General features: G+C 41.0%; 1 protein-coding gene across 1 annotated transcript; it reads right to left on the reverse strand.

Moving 5' to 3' along the window:
- Positions 1-1,294: 1,294 nt before the first annotated feature.
- Positions 1,295-9,323, reverse strand: LOC127376260 (cytochrome P450 1A1). The gene is made up of 8 exons (XM_051422975.1): positions 9,156-9,323; positions 8,706-8,997; positions 8,011-8,619; positions 6,648-6,771; positions 6,451-6,540; positions 3,964-4,087; positions 3,802-3,888; positions 1,295-3,704 (listed from the first exon to the last, which is right to left on the reverse strand). Exons 2-8 carry the CDS (start codon positions 8,973-8,975, stop codon positions 3,422-3,424), a joined length of 1,587 nt encoding a protein of 528 aa, XP_051278935.1. The 5' UTR covers positions 8,976-8,997; positions 9,156-9,323; the 3' UTR covers positions 1,295-3,421.
- Positions 9,324-12,523: the final 3,200 nt, after the last annotated feature.

Consider the following 12,523-nt stretch of genomic DNA (forward strand, 5'->3'; position numbering starts at 1 on the left):
TGATTTCAAACTACTTTATATACTGTTGGGTTGTTTAATCTTAATGGATGTAGACTTTATTTAGCTCAAGAAGTCGGTGAATTTTCTCAAGCCATGAAGGAACACTTAATCCTTCAGTTTATCGCAAACATTCAAATTAGGGGCACCGACTGTTGCATTCAGGGGATTGCGTGCAGTTTGTTAATAGGTGCTGCCTGCCAGGGTCTATAGAATGAGGCCCCAACAATGCAGGGCCCCACGTGTAACTGAAGAGGCAAATAGGAAGTCACTTGGTTATTCAGTTTGTACCCCTATTGTTTGCAGCCCATTAGAGCTGAGAGGTTAAGTCTCTGGGGCCCATGACCCGTTCCTATACTGTTACAGGGTCATATCCATTGGCTGGGAATGGACACTCTCAAACACGCAAAGGACGAGTCCTGTTGGTGTTTTCTTTTTTTCAGACGGGCAGGGGGTTTACTTAAATTAGAGCGTTATGACAGAAAGTTAAGAAGACCGTATGAAGGGGAAGACTTAAAAAGTGGCAGTTTGGAGGGAAAATAGCAGATTTCTTTGTAATTTGTTGGTGCTAATACATCAAAAAATCACACCCTCAAATGTTTTAAATGTTTATATGTTACTGTTTCCTATGTGTGACCATGTGGCGAAGCGATAATGTAACTGAATAGTTATAGAGAGATTGATTTTAGTGTTTATTGGTTTGTTTTAGGCCTTGGCTCAGACTTACACAGTCAGAGTCGCTGCTTCAAACTAAAATTATTTGAGTCGTGGGTGGCATGTTAGTGCAGTCTCTATAAGTAGACTGTCTTTTGTCTGCAACTGGGCCCAATCTTAATTGTTCAGCATTTTTAATCCATACTGCGGGCCCCACAAGTGCTTCTCTTTGTTATGCCACATTAGAGCCATGATTCCTGGCTTTGCGTGCTGTGTTTTATTGGCTGCTTTAGATCAGAGGCCAATCAGCATATGTTCACTGTGATTTGTTATTCTTTAATGACAGCCATAGTTTAAATCCTACTGTGAGCTCCGTGGACCAGAACAAAGTGAGAGACAAAGACGCAGAGAGCTACAGAGAGTTTATGGAGAGTGAACAGGGTTGATGAGGGGGCTGAGGTCTCATCCTCTGGGTGTGTTTTGTTAATTAATCAACACAAACCAATTTACCACCGTAAATGGTTTGTATACATGACCACACACAGGCAAACTGGGAATGATGCCTTTAATAAAGTAAATGGCGTAAGGCCTGCTGTCATGAGACGGTGTTTGACGACATATGAGGACGATATGAAAGTTACACTACAGTTAAGTATTTTCCTTTTTATTTTCATGTTACAAGTATGATCTCAGAAGTTATTATATGCACCATACAAAGATATTGTTAGAAGATGACATTCAAACTACTGTTTTATTTGACAATATTTTAGTACTTTTATTGTTAAGAAGAGACTATTGGTGCCACCAACAAAGTCTGTTGACATTTACTATAATAATGATTTCAAGAGATAATTTATTATTTAGAAAACCACATTTTTAAAAATGAAAACCTGACATATGACACACAAAAAGTACCAGGGAATTCCTTTCAAGCATTTTAGGAGGCTAGCATTAGCTAATTAGCCATAAACAAATGGTGAGCTACGGCTAAGGTTGATGGGAATGTCATAGAAAGTACAATTAACAAAAGTACATGAGGACAGGACAAGTCAAAACTACAAACCTGCTTATTTCGCAAGTAGAAAACTCAGAAGATCACCAAAATTATTACAATTCATCCACTAGGGAACATTAATTCAAATCAGCTTGTATTCTCTGCAGTGGTTTAAATACCAATATAATTTCAAGTTTTTTTGTTATTTATATAGCACTTTTAAAAGCAAACCAAAGTCTGTCTCAAAGACAGACGTGTACACATACAAGCAAAAAGACAAATGCGCAAAACAGATGTTACAGAAATAAAGCAAGATTAAAATTGAGACTTTAAACACAATTAAAAATCCTCACTGCTACTGAAATACTCCCAGAAATGTATCCATCTATGGAATAAGCAAGTTTTTTTTTTTTTGTTGAAAAGGTTAACTGCTGGAAACATCTTCATGGTGGAAATGGTTAGTTCAGATCCAAACCAACCAAAGTCACATAATAACACAAACAAACTAACTGATGGAGGCAACATTAAACCAGCAGGCAACTCCCGTCTCTGGCTCTGAGAGGTAAAATTAGTGCTTTTGTCAATTAAATCTGGTGGCTTTAGCAAAAAGGTCTATCTCTGTAGGGATCTTTCCATATGTATTTCCTTATAATAACAATATGAGCCTGTCAGTGGCACTTTTAGTGGATCCACTTTGAGGAAAGATTACATTTTAGCCTGTTTCGCAGCCCTCTAGCTAAATACTTGACTAAAAATTGTTGTTTCCTCTTAACCTTCAACTGTTTAAGTGTAACAACTCTCAAACTATAAGATTGTGTCTGTAAATGCAGTTAGGACTCTGCTGGAAAAGAACACAAGCCTTCAGTAGCCTTTCCCCGGATAGATAAGAATTTAAAAGAGAAAATACTGCCATGAACATAACTTTCAAACTTTGCATTTAAGGATGAAGTTCCCAGTTCTTGCTCTTCTTGTTCGTACGCATACTGCCATGCCTCTTTACATTTAGAAATGCCTGATTTCACACTGCGCTGTCCTCTTTACCTCCCTCAAAGATGTGCAGGACTGAATCTAATCTGAGTGTGTGGGAGGTCACAGCACCGATGTTCAAAGACGAGGGGAACTTGTATGTCTTAATATATATATCTGCGTCATTCCTCAGAGAGCCACTGGGGGAGACTTTGGAGATGAGGGCAGAGGAGTTAGTGTTTGCCTTGAAGCTACGATAAAAGACGAGGAGGAGCTAGGGAACGGGGGGGAAAAGACAGGAACAAGACGAGGACATTAGAAGATAAAAGGAATCGAACTGATGAGGAGGAGATATGAGAAAAGTTGAAGCGAGGAGAAAGAGAAGAGGCGTTGACGAGAGTGAGGATGAACCCTGCATGAACACAGTTTCTGGCCTGAAGCGCTGATCGCCAATCTCAAACACCCGCTCTCTCCCTCCCTCACTGTTTAACTGGAGCTAATAACTTAAGATAAAGGCTTTTAATGAGAGGCCACTTTCATTTTTTAATGTGCTGGGACAGGAAGGCGGAGGGACCCTTTCAAAGTACAAGCACAGAAGCACTTTGAATGACCCTCGCTTGTCATAAATATTGTTTCCAACACAAACATAAAGTTAGTTCATATTCAATGCTAATTCTAGCTCATTTCTAAAAACAGGAACACATCTGTACATACAGCATAGAGTCATGAGAGGTACTGTATCTCTGTTGCATAATTAAGGTTAACATATTCCAAAACATCCTCACAGAGCATCACATGTTTTTTGGCTGGCTAAAACCTCGAGGACACAGTAATCCTGTATGGACGTGGTTTCATAGTCAGACCAAAATCGGTGCTGAGATCCAGCTCCTGCCCCGGAACACTTCCAATCCGCAGCCCGTGGAGCAGCGTGGTGAGAAAGACAAACATCTCCAAGCGTGCAACTCCATCACCGAGACAGCGTCTCTTCCCCATGCCGAAGATGAGAACCTTCTCCGTCTGCTCCTTGTTGAGGAGTCCTGACGAACCCAGGAAGCGTCCGGGGCGAAATGTGTCCGGGTCGCCCCAGAGATCACTGGGACAGAGAGGAGAACATGAAGATCAATCAATCGAACAACTAAAACATATAGTAGAACGCCATAATGTGTTGATGATTGCTTTCGGATACTCACGTATCATGATTGACTTGATACTGGTTAATGAAGACACATGTATCTTTGGGAATGAAGTATCCATTCAGGGTGATGTTTCTGGTGGTACTGAAGGAGAGACAACCAGAGTAAAGTACATACTGTACTACAAACATGAATGTACTGCAATCAAGTCGATCTTACCAGTGAGGAATGGTAAAAGGGACATATGAAGCGTGACGAAAGACTTCATATATGAACGCCTCTGTGAAAGGCATCTTCGGTTTATCTGAAAACCTCGGCAGTCTGGCTGTGCCAATGTGTTCATCTACAGAAAAAAAAAAACCCAACACCAAACCACATTAGAAATGTATGGAAAACTGGGGAAGCTTTTTTACAATTCAAAAGTTTAATTAAGGTGCAATTTGTAAAGTTGTTCACCAGGAAGTTGCCCCAAATAACTGTCAAAAGAGTAGTGGTTAACTGGAGCTTTATGTTTCATAATAGCGGATAACTTATAAAACTATGAGGACCTGTGTCCCGACTACCTACAAGAACAAACACTGATATATTTTCCAGATTTGTTGAGTTGACTAGGATCATGGTGTTACAGACCCTGAACTGGGATGCAGGTTTAGTTAGTGTTTGGCTAGTAGAACTTTTAACCTTCAGTCCATGCATTTGTGGCAGGTACAGTGGCACTGAACCAATCAGAGTCCTTTGAGGAAGTACTGGCAGCTAGAGTTGGGTGCTAGGCGTGACAAATCGAGAGGACACTGTTCATTAAACAACAATAGCGGCTGCTAAGGAGTATTTCTTTATTGAAAGAAGAGCAAAGAACACCACTGGAGGTTTTTCTCAATGGAAAAAATGGGTAATTGAATTTGGGGTCTGACATCAAATCACTCAGCTATATAGATAGTTCCTGATATAAGTGCATTGTCATTACATTTAATTCTAGACCTCAAAAGTTCATCTGTCTGTAAATTTGAGCTGCACTTGAGTTCAGTCAGAATGAAGAGAATTTTTTAATTTCCCTATTATTTAATTAGCTAAAAGTTAGGCTGATGAAAGAATGTATAAGAACGATCCCTCAGACTACATCTTATTAAATACGGGGTCTGCAGCCTGACCTGTATCCATTTGTGGGTCTGTAACACCAAGAAGGCTGAGAATCACTGGGGTTAAAACAGCTGAGGTCTGTTGTGTCTTTTGAAGTTTGTAACATTGCACGAACAAGTAATTACGCCGACATGAACAATGTTCATCTTTCAAATCAATTAAAAATGTTGCTCTCACTAATTCATTCATAAGGTTTCCACTAAAGTGGCGATCCTACTGTAAACAGTGGAATGAAAGCTTGATTTAAAATTAATTGAAGTGATGAGTAAGTGAAGAATGTCAAACTTTGTGCCTTGCGTGTTGCGGCTTTTGTGTCGGTCTGGAACAACTCTCCAACCGTTCTTTCTTTCTTTCTTTCTTTCTTTCTTTCTTTCTTTCTCTGGCTGTTTGTGCCTCCCTCTCTCGTTCTGATTCATCCTGTCTCCTCTTAGTCCCCCCCCCCCTCTCACTCTCTCTGTGAAAATGCAACGTGCCTCAGAACAGACAGCACCAGTTCTGTCAACCCACAAAAGTTGCTCTGGCGTCAGCAAATTGGACTGATCTTTTGTGAGTTCCTCTGGTGGCTGTCGGATTCTGTCTGTCCGGGAAGGGCACTCGGGTTGGCCATTGTTGGGTTTCCATTATGTTGATTCTGCCTGATATTTTTATACTTGCAAACAGACATCACATATGCCTGGCTATTCCTGTGCTGATGATACATTTCTTACAAAGATGTCAATTTTTCAACTATTTGAGTCCTTAAAAATCGCTTTTTGGATTAAATATTTTACATATTTCAGCAGATAAGAGCTAAATTTAGCCCTGATCTCTGTATCTTTTTCATATTTCAAATATTAGGAGCTACTGTATGTAACACCTTCTCCTCTAAAATTAAAAACCACCAGCCACAATCTTTGCTCATCAGTGATGTGTTAATCGTTAATGAGCAAACGTCTATTTCTGGATATGAGAATGCTTCACTGGATATTGGACTAGCCCTCGCTATTTAGCATAGCATGAATTAATTTTTTTAGATAAGATGCTATAAGATGTGAAGTGGCTTTCTTTCTAGTAAAGATTTGTTGTAAAGATGGTGTGCAAATAAAAAAAGGGCACATCACACCAATATGGACAGCAGAGATTGATCACATTTGAATTCCCCCTCCAGTCAAAAATGTGTTTTTCTTCTTGTTCCTACAGTTGGATGTTTGAGCTTCAGTGTGCTGAATTATGTATGTGCAAAGTTTGACACTAGTTGGATGTTTTCACATTCATCTACTGAAAGTGGAGTTTCTCTGTGTTCATTGAAAGTCTAAAATCAGATTTTGTGACATCGAAAATAGCTTGGAAGTCAATCCTGGTCTAGTGTGCGACTTATACAAGTGTGATGTAGAAACTTGTAGCTACCAGTGCACAAACACTGAGAATGGACTTTACAGTGAAGTAGAAAACGAGGTTTGATGAGGTAGAAGGAATAGCAACCATTTTGAGGATTTAATGTGGAAATGTTTTGCAGAAAAAAACACATCAGACTCACATTATTGTTGCACTCAGACTATATTTGTCTTAATACACGTCATAAGACCGTACCTATCTCCTGATGAATTCTGTCCTGGATGTCTGGAAACTTGATCAGGTACAACAGGCTCCACTGTAAACCAGCGATGATGGTGTCAAATCCTTTTGAAAATCACAAAAGAGAGTAATTATCTTCATCAAGACGACCAATATTACGACGACTATTTGTCATTAATGATAATATAGGTTGAATCTGCAGCGTGTCTAACCTGCTCCAAAGATGTCGATGACACTGTGAATGACCTGAGAGTTGGAGAGCAGAGACATATCCTTATTTTCTTCTCTGTCCTCACAAAGTGCAATCAGAGCGTCTGTAATATCCCGGATACAGTTCTGCAATCACACAAACACACGAGATATTTAACATTGACTGTCTCCCTTAAATCATTCTCGTTATCATCACTGAAACATCAAGCTATCTTTATCAACTGTATGTTGATCAACGACAATGCAGAGTAGAAGAGAAACAGAGCTTCAACGTTTTAAAAGCGATAATTATGGAAGAGACAGTAATCAGTTATGGTACGACGCGTGTCTTCCAGTGGGATGCTAATTCCTAATTAGAGTGCGTGCGAACATTTTAGCCACTCTGCACAAGAACAAAGGCCCCTCCCAGGGAACTTGTTTGTTATTTCTTTGGCTACAGTTGCACTCACAGCTACTACTGCATGAGTGCAATGTCAGATTAAATAGTGGACGGCAAATTAGTGGGACAGATCTAAAGAAAACAACACTTACAGACACGCCATCCACCACATTAGGCAGTCCTGGAAATATTTTGTATTGTGTGATCACTGTCCAGTAGATTGGAGGGCAGGGGTTAAAGTCTGAGACCCTCAGACAAAGCTGGGATGCTTATGGGATCATGATTATGTTGTTTCATCCCATAGACACTAAATAATTAAGATAATGTAGCCTGCTGTTTGACATAACTGCCACAATTCATTAAAAAAAAGTGGGAACATTTGTTAAATTCACAACAATGACTTTAATCTCTTAAACAAAATCGCACACATTTATGTTGTATGTGAACTCCTTTTGATATCTAATGTTATAATTTCACTTCCATTTCCTCCCTGTGGAGGTTCGCCCCAAAAACTTCTGGCTGAGGGCGAGATAAAGTTAGTTAGTCATTATGACATCATTATAATAATTAACAAATCATTGTGGAGGCTGGGTCATTATAGGAATGTGACACTGGGTTCAGCTTTCTGTAAAATTTTAATTTTGCATTGCATGTCCCTTAAAAAACCTTAAATAGTGAATTATTTTTCTTCTTCTTACAAATGTTGATTTTGTCCCTCAACAAATAAAATGTTGGGGCACCCACCTAGCTCATCTGGTAGAGTTGGCCCCCAATGTACCAAGACTCCTTGAGTCTTTGCTGCTGTGTCCCAGGGTTCAAATCTGACCAATCCCCTCTCTCTCTCTACCTGCCTGTCCCTCTTCAACTGTCACTATTGATTAAAGGCAATAAAATATATATATTAAAAAAAACACAAATAAAGACTCAACCTGCAAAACTTTAAATACTGTCACGTAATTCTGCATTGAAACTAAACTCTTCCTTACCTTATCAAAGGTTTTGATGTGTTCCTCGATGCTCCGTTCCATGAATCCGTTCATCCTGTGGATGTGCTGTACCATCTTCCTCAGAGATGGACTTGGAACGTAGCGAAACACGGGGAAAAAATCAGCCAGGTTCCCCGCTGCAAAGATCCTCAGGACCTCGTTGTTGATGTGAACAATAGTGAGGAACTCCTTGTCGTTGTAGTCGTACCTTTTCCCGAAGCAGAGGGCACAGACGACGTTTGCCACTGAGGTCACCAGGGGCTTCACTGGATCTATACCGGCCATGTCCCCTTCAGCAGCAGCCTGTTCCCGAATCACCTGCACCATTTCTGCTGCCTCAGCACAGACCTGCTCCTCCAGCAGGCAGGTGGCACCGGACCCTCTGGGCTCAGCCTGGGAGAAAGACCTAAGGGCATTCTTACACAGCTTCTTATGGAGCATCCAGGCTGGTCCATACTTCTCACTGAAGGTCATACTGGTCCCGTTGGCTACGGCAGAGAACGTGAACAGGTCAGGTCGGCCGGCGAAAGCTTCTCCCTGCCGAACCAACGCCTGTCTGATGGTGTTGTATCCACTCAGGACCACGACGGTCAAAGAGCCCAGACGCATCTAGACCAAAGGAATCAACAAATGATTGAATGAATGCATGAATACTTAATCCTCCGTCCTAAAAACAACACATTTTACTGTAATACCTGGAAAACATCGCCGTACTGGAGCCTCAAACGGGTGAGAGAAAGATGAATCTGGTCCCCCATCTGGAGCAGATTGCCAACAAGGGGCCACGGCGTGGGACCAGGAGGAGGGGGATATCTTGTGTGATCCAGCTGGGAGCAGTGGTGGTGGCTCTTTCGGCCCCTGAGGGCCATCAGGAGGAGGGTAAGAAGACACAGAGCAACAGTGACACTAGACAGAGAGGCACAAGGGTTCTCCTTGAGTGGCAGAGTCGCAAACGTCAGTCTCATCTTGGCAGGTAAGCTGTAACTACTGAGAGAGACAGAGAGAGAGAAACTGTTAAAAGACAAATTGTCTCTAAATAGAGAGGATTTTTTTACAAAAAGTAAACAATAGGATCCTAAAAGGAATAAAGCAACAAGACCAGAAAAAACGAGATACATGACAAACATTTCTGATAGAAAACTAACCCCTGCGGTATCCTCTGTAACTTTGGTGTGTAAAAGTAGTGACCCGGACAACAGAGACCAGAGCAGAGACCAAAATACTCAGCAAGCAGACGTTTGTGGTCTGGTCCTCACGAACAGTCCGGGACATCCCTTTCAGCAGCAGCCGGGCCCCCTGCAGAGGGAGCTGCTGCCCGCTCACAATAGAGAGGCGCACATGGCGAGAAACTTGGCTCAGGGTGAAAGATGAGTTCGGCCCAGCCAGCCGGTGACCACATTGGCCCATTTGACTGCCGACCGGAACCATTCACAATGTGGGCTCCTCCTCTCCGGTTCCCTCTGTCCATCACAAGGATGTTAGTTTCAGTGCGTTGGTTTAAATAATATTTTTAAGGGATTATATGTAATTTAATGTGTTTTCAAAACTAACCAAACAACATTTAAATATCTGAATTTGAATTCAGGACTTTTAATTGTACATAATAAAACATTGTGATGTTAGTACTTTAACTTCTTCCACCACTTGTTCACAGACCCTAGAAGTTTTATGAACAATGTAATGTCTGTGATAGGTCACAAGGGGGCGCTGTCCATCTGCTTACATTGACTTCAGGTCTCCCAACAGTTTGGACTGAGGTCATGCTTTCAGGCTGCTGGTTTCTCACTCAAATCGTTATACACAACTTCAGGAAGTCTGTGGACACAATAACAGGAACACCTCTATATTAAAATCCAATACAACCAGGGGCGGATCTAGAGAAATATTCATGGGGTGGCCAGAAGGTGGCATGGAGACTTTAAGGGAAAGAAATAGACGCTGATTTAATCCAAAACAATCACATATTATCAATATTTCCTTGGAAACGCCCCCAAATGAAGATATTTAAATGTACATTAGTAAAATAATATATAAAGAAATAGTTTTATTTCCAAATATTCAGACATTTTTCCCAATAAGAGTCTAAAATTTGGCTATAACAGATTATTAAATTAATTTAGTTTATAATTAATGTGTTAAATCTGAGAGCATTTGACACAAAACTGGGGTGGCACCCAAGGTGGCTTTTTTTAGGGTTTTTTTTGCCCTAGGTGCCACCATACTGGACCCGCCCCCGAATACAACCTCATATGCTGGTTTCCAATGGATTCACATTGCAAGGCTACAATGTTCCTGCAGCTGCTGTTAACACTTTATTTGGATAGTTTTTTTAAACATTTCAACAACCGTTTTCTGACATTACACCACTGTGGTTAAGGTTTGGTTTGGTTTAGGTGCAAAAAACATCTTGTTTGGCAAAACTGTTGAAATGTTAGAAATACTAAAATATCTGGAGGCGGACTATCCAAATTAAGTGTTACATGTGTTGTGTCAGTAATAGTTAGTTCAACCTTTTGTTACGATGGCAACACAGACATCTGTAGAGAACAGCAGGTGGACCCCATCTATAATATAATAATTTATTATTATTATATTGTGTTATAGTGCGGGGTCTTTGCAGAGTGCTGTTGGGGGAGTGTACCTAGACTCACAGGTGGTGATACTCAATAAGAAGTACAGGTACTCATGGATGAAAATAAGGACTTTCCATTTCAGGCACTGGTTTTATAGCCAGTACAAAAAAAACTCTCCAGTAAAGCTTGCTAACATTAACGTGATGCCATCTTTTGAGACAGAGCACGCGTGACGGTTAGGGTTAAATGTGGAGTAAACCTGTTGTTACCACCAACCTGAACCACCTCCAGGAGATTCCTTTAGACAGGAAACGTCCCACAGAGGTCACATATGCACTAAGTGACTCCCGCCAGAGCAGAATTTAGACAAATCTTTGATATAGAGCGACGTGAAAGTCACATAAAAACAGTTCACATTGATGCCAAAGTGGCCAAAATCAGAATAGGAAAAGATCAGATTCAGTGTGATTTGCTTAAAAACTTCTGCAACTTCTCTCTCTTCTTCAAGCTCTCTCCTTCCTTTCTCTCCTCACTCTTTTTCCCACCTTCATCCCTCATTTCTCTTCTTGTCCTCCATGCCTGCACTACATCCTCCTCCACAGTTCTCTCACTATCTCTCGCTCTCCATCTTTCATCCTCTCCACCGAACCGTCAATTTAGCTCAAGCTCAACTGTGGGACACCCGGTGCTGTCAGGCCAAGCGACAGCTCCTTTGACCCGGTGGACCGGTCCGGTCTTGTCATTAGCTCTGGCAGACAGAGCCGAGACACACACTGAGTCTGTGGAGCCAGCCGAAGTGTCTATAGAAGGAGAATGTGTTGCTTTTATTCAAACATTAAAGCAAGACCAGGGTTAGAGACCCGACAGCCACACACACAATGCCAAAAAACTTGAAATGAGCTTGTACTTTCCAATCCATACTGTATGTTTTTGATGAAAAGTCCTCATTGAGGCACAAAATTGTTAAGATATACATTTATTGGCAAGCAGTGCTCGGATGCATAGTGCTCCATCCACTCACAACATACTGTCTAACTCACCCAAACCCACTGCCTTCAAACACAAGCCTCAAGTCAACTGTATGACAAAACAGAGCTCTATACATTAGTATGGGAAGATGGTTTTCCTCTGCAGTTCTGCTGATCTTTCCATTGTTTAACAAGGGTTAATTACAGAGGTTGTGTAGTCCCTTGCAGAACAATTCTCAAAGGGATGTGTGCCAGGATCAAAATAGGCGCACCAGACAAAGTTATGTGATCACATTGTTCCCGGGAGACAGCGAAGCAGCAGGAGGCAGCTTATCAAAGCAAACATCTTCCCAATTATGTTTGCTGCCTCGTAGACGGGGCCTATCCCTCTGCATGCGCTGCGTGTGGACACGAAGTGATGCAATGAAGCACAGCAATGCAACAAGTGGCCGTCACTTCAAAGACTGAGAGGTTCAAACGTCTGGCCTTGCTCAAAGCAGCTTTTTATGCTTCAGCTTACACAGCAAAAACACTGATGAGGTGTTTTGATCAGACTTTGTTATTAGATTATTAGACATTTGTTATCTATTTATATGGGGGAAAGCAATTTAAAAAAAGAAGAGAAATGTTAATTCACATAACTTAAGAAGAGTCTAATTTCATTTGACAGGCTCCTTCAATACAATGTGATTTGACAACCACTCATATCTTACCTTGCACACAGGAGCTCCTGAGCATCTGATCACAATTTCCCTTTTATTCCTGCTTTATTTGATCCAATCACTGAATGAGTGAGAGATGGGTAGGGGGTTAGGAAGATAAGAATGGCTCCAAGACCGCTTTGATCTGAGCTATGCACCTGTTCTTAGATTTAGATTTTGTATATATGCATTCATCTTATTCTTACTTTTTATTTATTATTGTTTGTGTTTGATACTGTATCTTATATTTTATCTATCTCTAAATGTAAAT

Source organism: Dicentrarchus labrax, unplaced genomic scaffold, assembly GCF_905237075.1.
Source record: "Dicentrarchus labrax unplaced genomic scaffold, dlabrax2021, whole genome shotgun sequence".
NCBI classification, from domain to species: Eukaryota; Metazoa; Chordata; class Actinopteri; family Moronidae; genus Dicentrarchus; species Dicentrarchus labrax.

Excerpts from the sequence above, each read along its gene's own strand:
- LOC127376260 (XM_051422975.1), bottom strand. The coding sequence starts at position 8,975 with ATGAGACTGACGTTTGCGACTCTGCCACTCAAGGAGAACCCTTGTGCC. Across the intron at positions 8,620-8,705 it reads AGTACGGCGATGTTTTCCAG|ATGCGTCTGGGCTCTTTGAC; the intron begins GTATTACAGTAA and ends CCTTTGGTCTAG. Across the intron at positions 6,772-8,010 it reads ACATCAAAACCTTTGATAAG|AACTGTATCCGGGATATTAC; the intron begins GTAAGGAAGAGT and ends GTGTGATTGCAG.